Source organism: Bos grunniens, chromosome 6 (genome assembly GCF_055505025.1).
Source record: "Bos grunniens cultivar Pamir isolate PY7600 chromosome 6, Bosgru_T2T1.0, whole genome shotgun sequence".
Lineage (NCBI taxonomy): Eukaryota > Metazoa > Chordata > Mammalia > Artiodactyla > Bovidae > Bos > Bos grunniens.
This window is the reverse complement of record NC_141170.1, coordinates 96,255,447-96,274,790: the sequence shown is the minus strand read 5'-3', so window position 1 is coordinate 96,274,790 and position 19,344 is coordinate 96,255,447. Positions and strand designations below refer to the sequence as shown.

At 47.1% G+C, this 19,344-nt stretch overlaps 1 protein-coding gene and 1 long non-coding RNA gene across 5 annotated transcripts in view; one reads left to right on the top strand and one right to left on the bottom strand.

The window, feature by feature from the left end:
* Positions 1-2,329: 2,329 nt before the first annotated feature.
* Positions 2,330-16,609, top strand: LOC147371045 (uncharacterized). The gene is made up of 7 exons (XR_015165756.1): positions 2,330-2,463; positions 7,405-7,464; positions 8,341-8,432; positions 9,612-9,814; positions 10,239-10,321; positions 11,988-12,221; positions 13,277-16,609. It is a non-coding gene; the product is annotated as an uncharacterized LOC147371045 (long non-coding RNA).
* NFKB1 (nuclear factor kappa B subunit 1) overlaps positions 5,514-19,344 on the bottom strand; it is a 122,785-nt gene continuing 108,954 nt past the window's right edge. For all 4 annotated transcript variants that reach the window (XM_086406769.1, XM_086406770.1, XM_086406767.1 and 1 more), the window contains 8 exons: positions 15,214-15,415; positions 14,433-14,602; positions 14,010-14,112; positions 12,070-12,194; positions 10,510-10,576; positions 10,010-10,182; positions 9,070-9,241; positions 5,514-6,485 (listed from right to left, as the gene is read on the bottom strand). In XM_086406769.1, coding sequence (XP_086262895.1) covers positions 6,328-6,485; positions 9,070-9,241; positions 10,010-10,182; positions 10,510-10,576; positions 12,070-12,194; positions 14,010-14,112; positions 14,433-14,602; positions 15,214-15,415 — 1,170 coding nt within the window. In that variant the 3' untranslated portion in view covers positions 5,514-6,327. The remainder of the gene's footprint in view (positions 6,486-9,069; positions 9,242-10,009; positions 10,183-10,509; positions 10,577-12,069; positions 12,195-14,009; positions 14,113-14,432; positions 14,603-15,213; positions 15,416-19,344) is intronic.

The following is a 19,344-nucleotide window of genomic DNA, read 5'->3' as shown; positions in this document are numbered from 1 at the left end:
GGATTGGGGGCAGGAGGAGAAGGGGACGACAGAGGATGAGATGGCTGGATGGCATCACCGACTCAATGGACGTGAGTCTGAGTGAACTCCAGGAGTTGGTGATGGACAGGGAGGCCTGGCGTGCTGTGATTCATGGGGTCGCAAAGAGTCGGACACGACTGAGTGACTGAACTGAACTGAACTGAACTGATGGGAGTTTGGCTCTAATGTGTACTGAACTTGGACAGACCACTTAACTTCTAAACCTCGGTTTCCTTACCTTTAAGACGAGGTTAGCAGTAATTACTGTTTTATAGAGTTGTGATGATTACAAAAAATAAAGCATGTACAATGCCTAGGATGGGTAAGTGACTCATAAATGCTGGCTTAAAACAGTTATTCCTCAAAGAACAGGGTTGGCTGTGGCTGGAATGATCAGGCCTAGGGGACGAAAGAAAAAGAACAGCTCAAGTCTTTTCTACCAAGGGAAAGTAATCATCAGACTTCTGTTTCCCGAGCTGGAGGAGAAATACTCAGGCAGTAAGCTGAAGAAGTTTCTAAATTTCCTTCTTTTGGTAAGCCTTTTTCCAGTTTTATTGACGCAAAAAAAGTTGAGCAGCAGGAGGCGTACCAGCTGTTGGGTGATCATGCAAAGTTATTTTTCTTCCAGCAGAGGCCTCTTGTGCACAGGAAATCAGGCTGGTGGCGGCTGGAGGGGGACCATGGGTCAGGACACTGGTTTCCTGGAGGCTTCCCCAGAGGAAGGCAGGGAGGGGAGACTAAGGAAGGGCTTGTGGCCCTCTGCCCTCACCCCGACCCCTGTCCAGCCTTCACAGAACTGGCTACCAGTGCCCTGGAGTGCTGGAGGCTTTGCTGAGAGAGAGAGAGAGAGAGGAGGGAGGGAGAGAGACGGAAAGAAGAATGGAGAGAGAAAGTAGGGAGGAAGGGGGCGGGGGGGTTGTGGAAGAAAGAACAGAGCAGCTTTGTTGAAGCTCCTCTGGCTCCAGGGCTCAGAGGTAGGGGGTCCAAGAGGCTGATCTCCAGGGTCAGACCTGCAGGGTGACCCTTTCTGCTGTTTTTCAATCCATTTCATTTCCCTTCATTGTTGCTACCTTGGCAAACGGGTGGCATCTCAATGATTTTTCGTCGTAATTGAATTGCTATGGATCTATGGAAACTTGGCACAAAGCCGCCAGAGTAGCTGATTGCCGGGGGCAAAGTCAGACAAGCTCTTAAACGGCACAGTAGCAGAGTGATGAGGACCGAAACTGTACGTCACAGCATGACTTGAAGAAAGGGGCAACCTTCTGGTGGTGGAGGCAGCAAGGGCGGGTCTTCCCTGGTGCAGCACAGCTGCTTCTGTTGAAGGGGGGTGGACGTGTGGGTGCGTGTGACTTACTGCCCACGCTTCCTTTCTTTGTTAATTTTTATTGGAGTATAGTTGATTTACAGTGTTGTTGTATTAGTTTCAGATGTACCACGCGTTCTTCCTTGAAAGTTTAAACCTGGAGTCTCTTTGCCTTTCGTAACCACAGTGGCCGCCAGCGCATTTGCTATGTGCCTGTGTGGATCATCATTCAAGATGTGCTTTTGGCAAGGCAGGAAAGCAGTCAGGGCCAAGTGGTGGCTCTGACCTTCCCAGAGCAAAACTGGGAAGGAGAAGACAGCCAAGGGCCGCGCTGGCATTGTGCTGACTTGCTCAGGGGTCCATAAGCATATGAGTGTGTACATCCCCGCCAGTGGGATGTACCCAGTGGGAACGGTAACCTGCCTGCTGGTGCTAGGGCCCAGGTGGTGATGGGGGGGATGCAGGGGCTGGGGCTTAGGAAGCAGATGGGGATGTTTCTTTTGGGTTAAGGTGAGCCCTTCCTCAGTATCTCCCCCAACCCCTGTGCTAACGGGTGAACCTAGAAAACCAATGATTGGGAACGTGTAGCCTTGGGAATTGGTGTTGGAATGCGGCAGCAGCCATATTGAGGATTATAGGAAGGAGGTGCTATCACATCGCAGGGATTTTAAAAAGATGGCAATTTGGATAATTTACTTAGGTGATCTTCAAGATATTGTCTAGCCTTGAGAAAATGAAAGAATTTTAATTACATCTTCTTTTGACTCCATGCCTCCCTAAATCCATTACCTGGGGAAGCACAGTTTAGAAAGAAAGTTCCCCAAAAACTCACAAAATGAGGGGAAAGATATGCAACCCAGGGACCTCCCATCAATGAATAATTCATATTTAAGCAGTTTAGTCTATTATTATGGGGAGAATCAAATCATGTGAACATTTAATCAACATCTCTTTTTAGGGGTACTCTGGGTTCATTTTGCATGTTGGCTTGGGTATGACATGATTCCATTGTTTTTATACATATTTGTAAGTATTTTTTCCTTTCTTTTTTAAATATAGAACTTCAAAGGACTTCGGACTCAGACATGGCTAAAGAATAACCTGTGGAATCAGATATACCTGGATTTGAATTTGGGGTGAGTAGTTACTATTCAGATTATCCGTTTCTTCATTGTAAAATTGGGGTTAAATATGAACCCATAGGGATGTCTTGAGAATTATGACTAGAATTCATTACAGCAAAGGGGTTGACGCGTCACAGATGCTCAAATCTGCCTGTCTCCTTTGCCTCTTTATTCCGGCTAAGATGCAGAGGGTGGGTTTGTGGGGGCTGTGCTCCATGGTGGTGCCAAGAATAGCTTCACCACATCCAACTACCACAGGGGACTCGGGCGGGTGAACGGGCAGCAGCCTGGCTTCCTGCTGCCAAAAGACAAAGACTGCAGATCCTGAAAAAATCTGGGTTGTACTTGCAGAGTGCAGAAGGCTGAGAAGATGACGCAGCCTCTAAGGAAGCTATTTTTGAATGGCTTCCTGCTGAGAGACGGGCTTTGGGAAGCTTTATTTCAGGCCCATTGTAGTCCCCACCTGTCTGCTGCATTCCTTCTGCTGTCTCCCCCCATCTGCCGGGCCAGAATGGAAGACGCTCCTTCCTCAGAGGCACAGGCGGCACTGGCGGCCTTTTGTCCGAGCACGCACACTCAGGATACCACTGTGATTTGGGAGGAGAGAAGGGAACCGAAGAGAAATAGGGCTTCTTGTTAAAGAAGGGAAGTGCTGTTTTCACTTCCAGCATGTGTTTCTTCGTGGTTCCTCCTGGAGTCAGCTTCTCTTTAACGTGACCTCCTGGTATGGGAATTGTTGGGACAGTAACGAGCACCTCACACCTAAGGCTTGAAACATCAGCTTGTTGCTTCATTTACTCGTAAATCTGCCACTGAGGCTGGACTCTTCCAGAGCAGCATCGCCTGAGGCAGCGTGAAGGCTCCATAGGTGTGACTCTGGCTGCTGCTGCTCAGTCCTTGAGTCAACAAAGTTTGACTCTTTGTGACCCCATGGACTGCAGCATGCCAGGCCTCCCTGTCCATCACCAACTCTCGGAGTTTACTCAAACTCATGTCCATTGAGTCGGTGATGCCATCCAACCGTCTCATCCTCTGTCACCCTCTTCTCCTCCTGCCCTCAATCTTTCCCAGCGTCAGGGTCTTTTCCAATGAGTTGTCAGCTCTTCGCATTAGGTGGCCCAAGTATTGGAACTTCAGCTTCAGCCCTTCCAGTGAATATTCAGGGTTGATTGATGGCTGGGATGCTCTCAAAGCTTCACTCCTCCACGTCTGCCCTTTCTGTTGGCGGTTCCTCCGCATGGCCACTTGGCTCCCTCAGAGCATGTATGCTAACTGGCTTCCAACAGGACAAGACCAGACCCGAGGGACTGGGCAGAAGTTGTATTGCATTTTCTCACCTAATCTCAGGAGTCACTTACCATCACTTCTGCTCTTGTCACAGGCCTGGCTAGACATGCAGGGAAACAACGTTGGCCTCAGAACATAGGCCTCGCCTCTCAGGAGTGTCAGCATGATACGGCAAAACTTGTGATCTTGTCATGGCCACCTGGAAAAGAACTATTTGTCACAGGGGCATGGAACTGGGGGAGGAATGGAGGCATATGCTTGGTGTTGGAGAGTTAAGGAGACTCAGAGCTATTTTTATTTTAGAAAAATAACTTTCAAAAAGTGGGATATAGGCATACCTCATTTGATTATACTTTTCTTTATTGTGCTTTGCTTATATTGCATTTCTTTTCTATTTTTACAAACTGAAGGTTTGTGGCAGCCCTGTGTTGAGCAAGTCTATCAAGAGCCATTTTTACAACAGTATTTGTTCACTTCATGTCTCTGTCACAATTTGGTAATTCTTGAAATATTGTGAACTTTTCCATTATAATAATATTTGGTATGGTAATCAGTGATCTTTGATGTTACTATTGTAATTGTCTTGAAGTGTCACAAACCACATCCTTACAAGTCGGTGGTAGTGCTGCTGGTTAGTCGCTCAGTCGTGTCTGACTCCGATCCCATGCACTATAGCCAATGGGAAGAATACTGGAGTGGGTTGCCATTCCCTTCTCCAGGGGATCTTCCCTACCCAGGGATCGAACCTGGGTCTCCTGCTTTGCATGCGATCCATACAAGTTGGTAAACTTTGATAAATGGTGTGTGTGCGCTGACTGCTCCGCTGAACAGCCGTTCCCCATCGCTCTCCCTCTTCTAGGGCTTCTCTATTCCCTGGGACACAACAATATTGAAATCAGGCCAATTAAGAACCCTTTAGTGGCCTGTAGGTATTTAAGTGAAAAGTTACGCCTGTTCCCTCCAAGTCAAAAGGTAGAAATGATCAAACTTAGGAAGGCACATCAAAAGCCAAGGTAGACTGAAAGCTAGGCCTTTTGCACCAGCTAGCCAAATTGTGAATGCAAAGGGAAGGGTCTTGAAGGAAATGAAAAATGCTGCTCCAGCGAACACCCAAATGATAAGAGTGAAAAGAACGTTATTAAGGATGTGGAGAAAGTTGTAGTGGTCTGGATAGACGAACAAACCAGCCACAATATTTCCTTAAGCCAGAGTCTGTTCCAGAGCGAGGCCCTAACTCTCTTCAATTCTATAAAGATGAGAGAGGTGAGGCAAGCTGCAGAAAAGAAGTCTGAAGCCAGCAGAGGTTGGTTCACGAAGTTGAAGAAAAGAAGCATTTCCATGGCATAAAAGTGCACGGTGAGACAGCAAGGGCTAGAGAAGCTGCAGCTGGTTGTCCAGTAGATCTGAGATCCAGAAGATATAAGGTAAATTCGTGCTGGAAGGCTTCCTGTCGCAGAACCTCTGTTGTGCTAATGTCTCAGTACTTCATCACAAGAGGCATGGGGAACACACAGAGGCCTGAAGAATGGTGCTTGACGTGGAGGAAGATGAGGTGATATGGCCTACATAAAACTAGCCTAGCAAGGATTTGACAAACCGAAAGCTTTCATCTCCAGTTGAAACACTTTTGATAATTTTTGTTGTTATTCATTTCTGGATCAAAAACTTGATTCTAGAGCGAGCTGTGAATCTGAGAACCAGGCTGTGGAGTGATCCTGTGATTATAAAGAATAATCTTAGAAAAGTATTTATAGAGATCAAACAAGATGAGGTCATTAATTTGCTTTTCCTTTTATTATAAAAGTAAAATAAAAAATAGCATTTATAAATCCAACATTTTCTCCTTTAAAAGTATTTGATCTAAAAAACATATTTACAATAGCAAAATGCAGAAAAGGGAGGAAATACCATTTTCAGCATTGATTGTAATCATGTTTAAATATTGACATGTACATGTTCCTTTTTCAAATCACAGAGATAAACACAATTAGAAAAAGCAGTGAGCTTTTTTTTTTTTTTTTTTTCCTTTTTCTTGCCACCTGGCTTGCAGGATCTTATCAATAGTTCCCCAAGAAGGGATCGAACCCGTGCCCCCTGCAGTGGAAGTGCCGGGTCCTAACCACTGGGCCCCCAGGGAAGTCGCAGTGAGTCTTTTAAAATCATACCAAGTCAGTCTCATTTTAAAACATCCCTTTCCGTAATCCTTGATGTGAGTGCACACCTGTGCTGTGGACAGCCAGAAGGCAGGCCAGGTGGGGGTGTGACAACTTGTAATGAGAGTGGGCAAGCAGCAGAGGGACAGCAGCAGTGACAACAGAAAGCAGCTGGTAAAGCTCGACAAGCTACCGCACTCCCAGCGGGGCAGCAGCCCAGCCACAGGCCGTGACTGTGGTTACTCTCTCTCAACTCAGCTAAAATTCATTTCAGAACCAAAGAAGAAATCCACGTTTAAAAGGCCTGGAACTACACCCAGAGTGATCCAGGCCGGCCTGTGTTCCTCGAAGCACCCTTGAGTGTGCCTTCTTCCTCTGGGCGACACGGTGGAGTTTCCGAGCTTTGGTTTCCTCGGTATTGGAAGCTGCCAGCAGGCTAAATTTTGCCTTCTATAGGTCCTTCCTGCCCGTAGTCGTGGGGCACTTTGTTAAGAGTTAGCAAGGAGGTGCCGCTGGTCAGAGACTCAGTGAAGCTGAGTTTGCGGAAGGAGGTCTCTACACCGCTGTCACAGATGCTGTCGTCCCGGAGCTCGTCTGCGGAGAGAAAGCACGGGTCATGGGGCTGCACCCGACGTGGCCAGGCCGGGCTGCAGGGCGCCTCCACCCCAGCGGGGCTCCCTGTGCGTCAGGCAGGCTCGTGGGCTGCGTCGGTGGCCTCCGCTCATCCCCGCAGCCCACACAGTGGGGTGGGGCAGAAAACACCGAGCAATACAAAGGCTGTGAAAACATCAGAATCAGCCAAGTGTTTTCGCCTCTCTTTCTTACAATCTAGCCTTGTGTTTGTCAGAATCCTTTCTGAATTTTCTTGACTCAAAGTGTACTTTTTTCTTAGAAATTAGGCATATTTTTCCACCTACTACCTATTGTATAGCAGAGGAAATTGCTGAATGTAAGCAAAATAAATTGGTGACAGAAGTAGGAGCTAAAAATGAGCTCTCTGGGCTGCACATGCTATCTGACACCATACACTGCCTCAAGAACATTTTGGTAGCAAAAAAAAAAAATCCCCAAAAAGTGACAATGTGTTTCTACTGGGCAGTTAGGTCTGATTTTCCTTTGAGAAGTGTCTCTAGGGAGCTGAAGAGTGTGAATGATTTCCCGTAGGCAGAGAGTGACCAAGGAAAACAGAAGTCTACCATACCCGAGTCAGAGAGCTCTTTCTTGTATGTTAAATTCCAACGCTGCTACAGTAAGACCTTCATGGCAGTGACATGGTTACTGATGGATGTATTCAACCTATCAGTCTTTATGGGTTTCTGTTATGTGCTAGGAACTGTGAGGTGTTTTAAAAATAACTATAAAATGAGGGCTTGATGCTTTTTAAAATAGTAGTATTTACCTACTTCTTAGTGTGGAAGGAGCATCAGGTCATGAGACAGGAGATGAGGGTGGTTTTCTGGGGGTACCCTGCTCTCTTCTAAAGTGTGTGTAACACCTGTCCCCACTCCCTTAGGATAGCCACCCCGATAAGGATACACTGGTGTTGAGATGGATGGCAAGAAGGAGCCACCAGGTAAGGACCTGTGCAGGGAAGGGGAAGAGAAGGCTCACAGGCCCTGGGCCTAGAGCAGTGCAGCCAGCTGGGGCAGCGGAAGGAGCACAGGGCAGGGCTTGGGAGGGGGCGGGTGAACGCCACGTAGGAAAGAGAGAATAGAAAAGCCCCTGCCGCCACCACCTGCAACAAAGCTGGGCAGGCAGGATGCGCTCAGCAGAGACTGGCTGAGTGGATGCATGAACAGGAGTGCACACAACCAGAGCAACGCCATTTTTAAAGAGACTTGTGCTCCCTGTGTGTACAGAATGGACTGTAGGTGGTGACAGAGTGACAGCCTGGAAACTGGGAGACCAACTGGGAGCTGCCACAGGAATGGAGCTAAGAAATGGGGGTGGGGGTCGAGGGTGGTGGTCACAGAGAGGAGGAGGCTGCAGGGAATGCTGGGAGGTGCTGGGACCAGGGGGTGTTCATGGCGGCGTGACCTCCTGGAGCACTGCCTTGCCCACGAGCACTGTGGCAGTGCTGAGTCTGGGCGTGAGGGGGTCCGAGCCCGTGCCGTGAGGAGGGGGCTCTGGAAGCTGAGACAAGGTGGGGGTGGGCATGGCGTGGAGAAGTCCAAGGGGAGGTGGCCTGAAGCAGGAGGCAGTGGTCACCTGTGCCCCGGGGGCAGCTGAGGAGGGTGGTGAGCAGATCTGAGCAGACGCGGGTCCTCGTGGTGAGAGGAGCCCTGGCGCAGGGGCAGGCGGAGCTGACCAGAGGGTCAAGGAAGGACGTCATGAGGCGTAAAGAATAGCTACAGACTTCGAGGAAGCTTGGCTGAATCAGAGAAATTGGGCTGCAGCTAAAGGGGGTGGGGGATCAAGGGAATGTTTGTTTTCTGTTTATTTTGAAAAGATGGGAACCACACCTGCTTGCCAGGGGATCCATCGGGAGGGAGAAAAGGCTGACACGTGAGAGAGGCGAGAATCAGAGGAGTGTCTGGACAGGTGAGAGGTGGGCTGGGGGGTTTGCTGGCACAAAACGAGAGATCCAGCTGTTTCTGTGTTCTCAGAGCAATGAGGCGAGGACACGGGGTGAGTGAGGAGCAGGAAGAAGTGCTGGCAGTTTGGAAGGAGAAGCTGAGAAGGAGGTTTTGGGAGATGGAGGACGCTTGTGCGTATGTGTTTAGGCGGGGTGACAGGTCAGTGTTGTGGAGGTTGGCGAGGAGAGGCAGCTGAGGGAGCAGGAATGAGGGGACCCCTGGAGGGAGGAGGCTGAGCAGCTGATGGAAACGTCGGGGCATCAGCCCATAGTCTGGGGCGCTTAGTCCTGGTTCCACAGACATTGGTCTGCTCATCCCTCTCATAAATTTAAGAAGTGAGAGAAACTGGGCTTGCCTTCACCACCCATATCGTGTTGTTTTTGTCATCTGTTGCTGACCTCAGTAACTCGTGTGTCAAGGTGACTGTGCTGGTGACAGCCCCTCCCTGAGCAGTAGCAGCAGGAGCAGGGGATGAAGCACCTGGGGTCCGAGAGGGACACAGACGCGGGGACCGTGTGTTCAGGAGTGATGGTGGGGAGGACAGGCCATACCCCCGGAGACCGGAGGCATGTCTCAACTGCTTTGTGTCTGTTTTTCATTACCTATTTGTGGCCTTGTGGAGGCGGGGGCGAATGGCAGCGAGTGGGCTTGGGAGGTGGTCTTGGCCGGGCTGGTGTCTGCGGTGCAGAAGGCTGCCTGGATCACGTCAATGGCCTCAGTGTAGCCCATCTGTCTCAGGGCCTCCACCAGCTCCTTTATGGTGCCCCCGGAGACCTGAGAAATGAAGGAAGAGTGTGCTTCTGTGTTCCAGCCTGTGCAGGAAGTAAGCAGGCAGGCTGTAAACTCAACACCACACCCCGTCCCCCTGCCAGGCTGCCTCCTCCACTGAGACGGCCAGGGGGCATGGAAGGTCTGGTGGGGAGCCTCAGCATCGTCTTTGAATCAAGTTTCCTGTTTCAGCTCAGAGACCACTCAGGAAATCACAGAGAAGCACTTCATAGTGAGCAGAGAGACTGCCAAGGCAGTAAAGCTCTAGAGTGAAACCTGCACGGTCTCCCTGAAGCTCTGAAGACCACTGAGAGATGAGCAATGATGGAATTTTCAAACGTAACTTCACCCCATGGTTTTTCGGCATTTATTTTAGAAATTAAAAGCATCGCCAGGTAATGGCTCTGCTAGGAGTGACCTCACAGAGAGCTGCTTCCGGGATGTGCTCACACGAGACCAAGGCCTGTGCTGGGGTAGAGGAGGGCACGAATGTGGACAGGAGACCGGCATTCTATGACCATCCTGACCCTCCAAGTAGCATTTCTGCAGCACACCTCAAAGTATCTGAATACAACCAAGGTGGGTTTCCTCCTGGCCTGGGTCACCCTCCCAAGACATGGGGAGTGACTAAGATTTTGTTGCTCAGAGTTAAGGGAGAGGGGAACGGACTGTGCTCTGGCCGGTAACGTTAACACAGTCAGATAAACATAGCCAAGGGGGCTGCAAAGAGTTGGACATGACTGAATACAATGACAACGTAAGGTGAGGCGTTACCTCGTAGTTGTCCATGAGGGTTTTGGAAGGAGCGGGACTCAGCCGGAAGGCGTTGTTCAGTATCCCCAGACCTAATTTCTGTGCCAGAGTAGCCCAGTTTTTGTCTGGATCAGGAATTTCTAGCAACTTGTAGAGCTGCAGCTTTGCATCTTCAGTCAGCTGTTTCATGTCTCCTAAAGGAGATAAAGAAGAAACATGACCATCCTAACTGATCAGAGACTCTCCACAGGGACCGGTCACTGCCACACAGCTCCCCCTCCCACCCCGGGGGAGCAGTTGCGCTCTTGCACCGGAGAGTCAGCAGCCACCCAGGTGAGTAAGAACAGCCCACGCTGTGGTAGATCACAGCTGGACCTTCTCCGTGGCAGGACCCCCCGCTTCTGAGAGAAGCCCCTGCCTTTCACAGCACAGTCTGGGTAACGCTGGCTTTCCCTCAGCCCCTTTCAGGGTCAGGATGGAGGTGACACTGGCTCAGGGCACCTGGTTCTCCCACAGCTCACCTTGTGCCAGCAAATCATCAGACGTAAACTCTGGCTCATAGGGTTTCCCATTTAATATGTCAAATACCTGTTGAGAAGAAAAACACGGGGATGTTACAGGGACAACAGGGAAATCAGCTGCTTTGTGGTAAGGAACTCAGCCCATCTTCCTCAGGAGGCACTCGTAACCCCATAGACGGAGTGGGAAGAGGAGTCAGTACCCTGGCCTACAGACATGTTTGCCCTCTGGGGCTCTGGGCCCAGGAGGCTGTGCCCCACAAGCGCTGTCTGAGCCACATAGGAAGACCCCACCCAGCCTCACAGAGAGCCAGGCCACAGCCCTTTTGAGGGACAAAGGTGGTCCAGGCCACCCAAGCAGCCACGTGCTGGTCAGAGTCGATGGTAAATGACGTTTCCCTGAGAGTTAGGGCAAGAACTGAACCCACATCGTGCTGTGAAGCTATGCTGCCTGGCTGCCCCTCTTCCCTGGTAAAAAGGCTCATGAGAATGAGTTTTTTAAGCTTGCTCAGATTGAGGTGTACAAATGCTCACAAGGCTTGAGGACAGCCTCTTGGCACCATTCACCTTTTAACTGAGGGGCCAAAAAAGTCTTAGGATAAAAGAAAAGAGAACAGATAACTAATAGGAACCTACTGTACAGCACAGGGAAATCTACTCGATACTTTGTAACGACCCACATGGGAAAACAATCTATAAGAGTGGACGTGTGTGTAACATATTCAGTTTGCTGAAACTAACATAACAGTGTGTATCAACTCTACCCCCGGTAAAAGTTAACGTATAAAGGAAAAAGAAACTTCCATAGCTATGGAGGCTTTTCTGCATTCCCTGCAGTCACTTGGCTGCTGACTGGCCGGGGTGAGGACCGCGCAGGGTCACGGAGTGGCTTATCTTTGTGTTCTGTGGTGAGGCTTCTGGGAAGACCAGGCGCTCAATGTAGAGTGTCATGTGGGCTCTCTGCAGGGTTACTCAGCTCATGCCACATGGGCCCTGGGGAGGCGGTTTTTGCCAGGGAGCAGCGCCTGCCCCTCAGGAGTTCAGTTAGTTGGGCTGGAGATGTGTGCTGCCCACCTCCTCCTGTGGCTCCCTCCCTGGGCCCAGGGACCTGGTAACCGCTTTCCCCTTCAGATCTTGGGTCCGCAGAGTTCTGAGGAAGGCTTTAAGTCTGTTCTGTTTACACTGATGAAAACCCTCAGAAGAATCCCCATTTCGTCTCATGTTCAGCAGTTACTTACTGAAGTTCATGCAAACCATGGCATGTATCCTGGCTTCAGAAACTCAGATGGGAAGGGTTCTGGTGTGAGTTCAGAATGGGCAACACGCTTTGTGAATTCTGAGTTTCTCTCATCTATCAACTCTGATCTGATTAGGCATATGCTTTTATGTTCAGAGAACTCTGCTGACCTAGATCTTTAGCGGATAGGCTTTTCAAGATAAATACAGCTCGTGACAAGCAGCCTGTCTTTTAAAAATACCAGGTGCTGGCTTCGGGGAGCAAAGACTGAGGAAGACCACTTGCCGCCTAAGCAGCAGCCAGCACACAGACAGAGCAGGGCTCACCTGCCAGCTGCTGGCCATGTCCAGAGGAGTGGTTCCCGGTACGACCCCTTCATCCTCTCCATCCTCATCCCAGGAGTCATCCAGGTCGTACAGAGGCTCGAAGTTCTCCACCAGGGGATCTGCTCCTGCAGAACCAAGTCACACAGCATTAGGTAAAACCCACATCTTCTTGGCTCCTAACTGCCTGCAGGGGTCAGATTCTATAAATATATAAAACACATTTCCACTGAAATATCCAGAAACCTGCTTTTAAATTCTAATATATCTTGACTGTAAAGGTGACCAATGACACCTCTGTATAGCCAAGGATACTTTCAAAAACAGATTTGGACTGACGCTCACATTTGACTCCATAGGACAGTTGTGAGCGATGCACCTTTAACCTGAGGACTGAGGGCGGTGGTTTACAGGGGCTACCTGGTGGGCTCAGGAGATGAGGTGCCATCCCTGGGTCAGAAAGGTCCCCTGGAGAAGGAAATGGCAGCCCACTCCAGTGTTCTTGCCTGGGAAATCCCACAGACAGAGGAGCCTGGTGGGCTACAGTCCATGGGGTCACGAGAGTTGAACACGACTGAGTGACTCAACAACAGCAAGGGCGCACCCTTAGGCTTAAGGCCCCATGTGTTCAGCTTGATGCCTGGCACCTCGTATTTCTCAGCGTCTTCACCTGCTTGCTCAAAAGAGCAAAGCTGCTTTCTGTCTAGTGCCAACCTGTTCTGTTTTATTCCCGGGTTATGGCACTGATCCTTAAATGCAAAACACCAAGAAAACCTTCTGGTAGGATGTGTAGTTATTGAAAGGTTATAGCTTCTAGTCTGAAGGCATTTCATAATCATAACCAGTGACTCCCCAAACTAATCATAAACACTGCAATCACCATCTCTTGTTCATGGGAATGTTCAACTTGACAAAGGAGAAAAGAGAAGGCTGCTGCTTATTTGGGATATGATGTCAGAAAAATGTGGTGCCAAAGAAAAGGTTCTTATATTTTTCTGGTCTTTTTTTTTTTTTTTAAAGAAGGTATTTAATCTGCTATTTTCTTGAATTTGTGAGGCATTTATTTTCTAAAAATAATAACCTTATAAGTAAATCAAATATGCCAGGACAGGCTTGAGATACCAATTACATTAAACATTTTTGAGGTTCTAAATGTATGAGGCAGTGGAGATTCAAGGATGAGCAGGAATAATTTTCCTATATTTCACAGGATAAAAGGGTTGAATTGGAATAACACTCTACATCCTTGAGCAAAGCAGGGAAGAGAAACAGAGAGAGAAGAGTCTGGAAGTTCAAGATGACAAGATGTGACTCAAGCTCTGCCCCTTACTGGAGCCAGGGAACTGGGATGCAAACGTCTCACCAGTCTGTTTCCTTGGCTATAAAATGGGAATAGTAATGGGATTTGTCTCAAGGGTTACTGCAGATCAAGTAAGATTAAATGAGACAGTGTGAAGTTCCTAGCCCAACAGAAGCTAGCAATTTTTAGGGTTTGGTACATGACAGTACTCGACACATGGCCCATGGGTTTGTTCCTCTCATTTTGGCTTCTCAGAGACCTTTCTTAGAAAAGGAAGTCTTCAAATGCTTTATTATGCCAATAAACTCTTCCTTCTGAGGACCTGTGATGGGACCTTAAGGCTGATACTGCTCCGAATTCTACAAGGAATTCAGTTCAACCTTAGGATCCCCTGTCATGGGACTCAACTTAATCCAAATCCAAAACAGGTGAGTAAAACCTAACATGACCATCAGCATGGCACCCAGGATTACCAATACAAACAGAGCCTTCATGGCTGCTAAGCGGGCTATGCAGCACACTTTCATTTATTTGTGCCTTCCGCAGCACGCCTGTAGGTTCAGGAGGTGGCCCGGCTGCTCTAGTGAGTCTGGCTTTGCCTTCCTGATGACATTTCCTATGGCTGACTGCCACGCTGCCTTACCTGCTGCTTTGAGAAGAGCTGCCAGCCTGGTGGACCCTCTGCCGGCCGCTATGTGCAGGGGTGTAGTCCCGTCATAAGTGGTGCTGTCCACGTGGGCATCACCCTAAAATCCGCCCACACAGAAAAGGGTTAGTTCAAGGTCCTCTCGCCCTTTTGTCCCACCTCCCCTGTCTGCATGGCTCTCCAGGTCATGTTACCAGCCCAGTTGTATTCTAGGCAGGCTCTGCCAGTGCAGAGATCCTCAGAGATGCCAGGCAGGGGAATACTGGAGGGCCTGAGTGGCTATTCTGGAGCCTCCAGTAGATACTACACAGGTAGAGCCAACGATAGGGAGATGAGCTGTTAGCGAAGTTGTTCTTTGAAAAGATTTTCCCAAATACCCTTTGGGAATTGAATGAGAAGGCAGGTAAGTGCATCCCTCACCTCCAGGAGCAGGCAGCCAGCCAAGGAGACGTTGTCGTGCTCCACGGCCAGGTGCAGCGCCGTGCGCCCCGACTTCCGCTCCTGGGCGTTAACGTCAGCCCCCGCGGCCATCAGCAACAGCAGACACGGCAAGCTGTTGCTCATCATGGCTACATGGATGGCATTCAGACCTACGGCCCAAGCACAGGGATGGTCACGGGGAAGGAAGGCTGTTGGGGGTCAGCATGGGTCTCCAGTCTTTACAGGCGCTGTAAGTCAGCTGTCCTGCATGTAAACCCCAGACTCCTTTTGTGTTCTAGAGACAATGAGAGCACATAAACATTCTCTGAATAAAGGATGCTTTCTACATATTAAGGGGGCTTCCCTGCTGGCTCAGATGGTAAAGAATCTGCCTGCAATGCAGGAGACCCAGGTTTGATCCCTGGGTCAGGAGAAAGGAATGATAACCCACTCCAGTATCTTGCCTAGAGAATGTGTAGCCTGGCGGACTACAGTCCATGGGATGGCAGATAGTCAGACATGACTGAGCAGCTACTACTTTTTCTACATATCAAGAATGGTGTTTGCTCAGGCCTCTGCTTTTCCCTCCTACTGACTATTCCAGATCATCTTTAAAGGAATTAGCTGCAGCCAGCAATGGAAATTTCCATAAGAGATGATGAATTCCAAGTGGTTAAGGAAAGCACTTTGGGGTGAAGATTAAATACACACATTTATCTGGTAGCTACTTATTGTTTAGAAAGCAGACAGAGGTACACCACAATGCGTGATTGTCTCTTACCTTCCCCGTTGGGGTGGTCAATAAGTTGTGCTGCCTTTTTGTGCTTGAGTAAAATACCGAGAATTTTATCATGTCCTTCTTTGGCAGCGAGGTGCAAAACAGAGTTACCCAAGCGGTCCAGGAGGCTCAGGTCAGCGCCAGCCCTCAGCAAGTCCTCCACCACAGCTTCCTGTCTGGTGATCACTGCCAAGTGCAGGGGTGTCTAGGGAGTGGAGGAGAGGCAGGGGGTGACACTGGTCAGTGGCACAGACACTTGTAATCCACTGGCTTAGCTGTGACTACAATAGGTGGAATCATACTAAGGGGCCATATTTCATTTCCAGATTAAGTTCTCACCTGTGCAAATGAGTTACTCTCCATTCCATATCATATGCTAATGATATATATATACTGGACTGACATTTAGTCAGTTATCAAAACTACTTTTTACATTTACAATTCTTTTTATTTTAAAAAATTTTTATTTATTTTTTACAATTCTCAATAGCTTTGTTTCTGGCTACAGTCAATTGATTTTTGACAGTTAACTCCTATTAGTAAATTTAGTTTTCTTGAATTTCTAGTAGGAGTCTTACCTTCAGCTTAGAAATCAGATGTTAATGAACCAAATCAACTTATGGTTTTACTGAAAAAGTTTAAACAAACTACCCAGCAGAAACCAATTGACAAAGGTACTGTCATTCTATAATGACATGCAAAAAAATTTGGTAAATTAAAAAATATTGTTCCATGTACAAGCTCCACGAGGCCAATCAACAGGATTCTGCCACCAAGCTTTATAAAAGGATTCTCAAAGGCATAATAGAACAAGAGAGCCCCCTCACAGAGGAGGCTCAGATGGACAAACAAGCCAGGCTGCTGACATGTAACAGGTGCATAAGTAGTCCATTTGATTATCCTGCCACAAAACGGCACCTCAGTGAATGCAGATGAGATGTTTTGAAAACTGCATTTTCGAGATGAGTAAGACAAACACACTCAAGAAAGTATCTTTCAAAGAACTTAGGTCACTGCCAGAACAGCAGTATATTTTTATACAGATCAGCCTATTTCACAGCAGCCTGTGAAATCCAGTCTCTCTCAGGACAATCTGCCTAGACTTCCCTTCTCAGTAAACAGTTACTGGCTGTAGCACTGACAGCAGGTGGGCCACCAACATCCTTGCTGGGCACGCCAGGTGAGAGTGGGGTGACAGATACTGTGCTGTGTCATTACAGTGATGATTTAATACAACAAACAAAACAGGATTTTCCCCCCAAATTTATACGCTCTTTTTTTTCTACCCCACCCCCCTTTTTTTCATCCTTTAGAACTATAGCCTGGCTTGAAATGAATCATATCCTTGGAACTTTAGACATTATAGCCATGAGCCTTCCTCTCAAAATAAAAAAATAAACTGTGTTTAGTAATCAGATATGTCATTTGGGGAGATGAGGAAAGGAAAGAGAATGAAATTGGAAAAAAGACCTGAAATTACATTATACCATTCAGAGATTTAACATCTGTAGTTTTAATATAATTTTCATATCATACAAAATCTCTTACCATTAGTGAAAAAAAAATTTATTAAGTTTTTTTTTTCTCTCTATGGTCCCATGGAAGGTTTTCTATGATATTTTAGGCTTTAGATCCTAAACCCCAGGATTATATCTTAAGTAATTGTACAATGTAGGAATCTAGGAACTTTTAATACCATGCTTGCTGGCATGTGGACTTAGGCAGACATTTTGCAGAGCCAAGTAAACAAATACCCCAGCAACCCAAGTCCTGCCTGAGGGACACAAATCCACAAGGCACGTGAGTGAGGCTCTGCACTGAAGTACTGTCTGTGGCGGTAGGAAGTGAGAAGCTAGCTAAGGGTCAACTGTTGGGAAACAGGTACATAACAGATCGAAGATGTACACAACAGGATCCTCTTCAGGGGTAGAAACAATGAACTAGTTGTATACACAGGTGCATGGATAAATTCCACAAACAGTGAAGGCAGAGATATCGTGACACGTAGGACAAAGCCACCTATGCAACTTACACATACATGCACGAAGAACTGTACGGACACATGCGAGTGCATGTACAACTGGCAAAACGCAAATTAGATCTGTGGATTGTATCAGTTGCCTGGCTTTGATACTGGACTGGAGTTACACAAGATGTTATCACTGGGGAAACCAGGGAAAGGGTACATGCAACCTCCTAGCACACTTTTTGCAACCACCTATGAATCTGAAATTAGAAATTTAAAGTTTTATGCAAAGCAGAAGCAGTATGTATAATATACCATGGACTGCATGTAAGAATAAACTTTCCTAACACTATACCCAAAACTAAACTCAAATATAAGGCCAGAAACAATAAAACTCTTAGAGGAAAACACAGGCCAAACACTCTTTGACATAAATCACAGCAAGATCCTCTTTGACCCACCTCCAAGAATACTGGAAATAAAAACAAAAATAAACAAGTGGGACCTAATTAAACTTAAAAGCTTTTGCACAGCAAAGGAAACTATAAATAAGATGAAAAGACAAGCCTCAGAATGGGAGAAACTAACTGCAAATGAAACAACTAACAAAGGATTAGTCTTCAAGATACATAAGCAGCTCATACATCTCAATACCAGAAAAACAACCCAATCAAAAAATGGGCCAAAGACCTAAACAGACATTTCTCCAAAGAAGACAGACACATGGGCAACAAACACATGAAAAGATGCTCAACATCACTATTCAGAATGCAAATCAAAACTACAATGAGGTACTGCCTGACACTGGTCAGAATGGCCATCACCAAAAAATCTACCAACAATAAGTGCTAGAGAGGGTGTGGAGAAAAGGGAACGTTCCTGCACTGTTGGGGGAATGTAACTGATACAGCCACTGTGGAGACACATGTACTTCAATGTTCACTGCAGCACTATTTACAATAGCTAGGACACGGAAACAGCCTAGATGTCCAGCAACAGATGAATGGATAAAGAAGCTGTGGTACGTATATACAATGGACTATTACTCAGCCATAAAAAGGAACACAGGCGAGTCAGTTCTAGTGAGATGGATGAACCTAGAGCATGTTGCACAGAGTGAAGTCGGAAAGAGAAAAACAAATATTGTATATTAGTGCATACATGTGCAATCCAGAACGATGGTACTGATGAACCTCCTTGCAGGGCAGGAATAGAGACCCAAGCAGAGAACAGAGTTGTGGACATGGCAGGGAAAGGAGAGGGAAGGAATAGAGACCCAAGCAGAGAACAGAGTTGTGGACATGGCAGGGGAAGGAGAGGTGGGACGAACAGAGCGGCACTGAAATGTGTATACTACCATATGTAAACCAGAGGGCTACTGGAAAGCTGCAGGATAACGCGTGGTCTGTGACGATGTAGAAGGCTGGCAGGGAGGGGCCACACGTATACTTACGGATGACTCATGCTGTTATACATCAGAAACCAACACAACATTGTAAAGCAATTATCCTCCAATTAAAAATAAATTTTGAAAATGTATATTAAAATATCTGTCTAAAGTATATATGTTAAGGTAGCAAATACCTAGGGAAATACTTATAATCGTTATATTTGGGAGTGAGGCTGAGAACTTGTATGCTGCTAGGGAGGGTAACTTTGATTCTCTAAGGCATATCTTTATGTACTATTTTAAAAACTGCAAACATACATATGATAATTAAAAACAAAAAATACATACACAAACCCCCCACTCATGTTTTATAGGAACATATGCAAATAAAATTGATATCAAACTAGAGTGGTTGTTTATGTTGCAGGGAGAGGAATGGGAGAAGAGAAAATAGTTTAAAAGGAATAGATTTCAGAAATATTTTCAGAAAAAGCTTAACCCTATGTACTTATATTATTTTGAGTGTGGCTTTCTCTAGAGGGTGGGTGGAAGAGAGATTTGATCACGACAGATGGCCACAGAAATGTACTAAGATTAGTGAAAGGTATTTTGGGAGCATGTTTCAGACAATTGCCAAATAATCCAAATTATTTAGGGAACTGTATAATTTCCCATCAAGAATAGCTAACAGAACCTTTACAACAGAAAAAATGGAAGTTTAAATATTAGTGGGTTTCTAGTTCCCAAATAAAAGTCACCATTGGGTGTGTGTTTGACA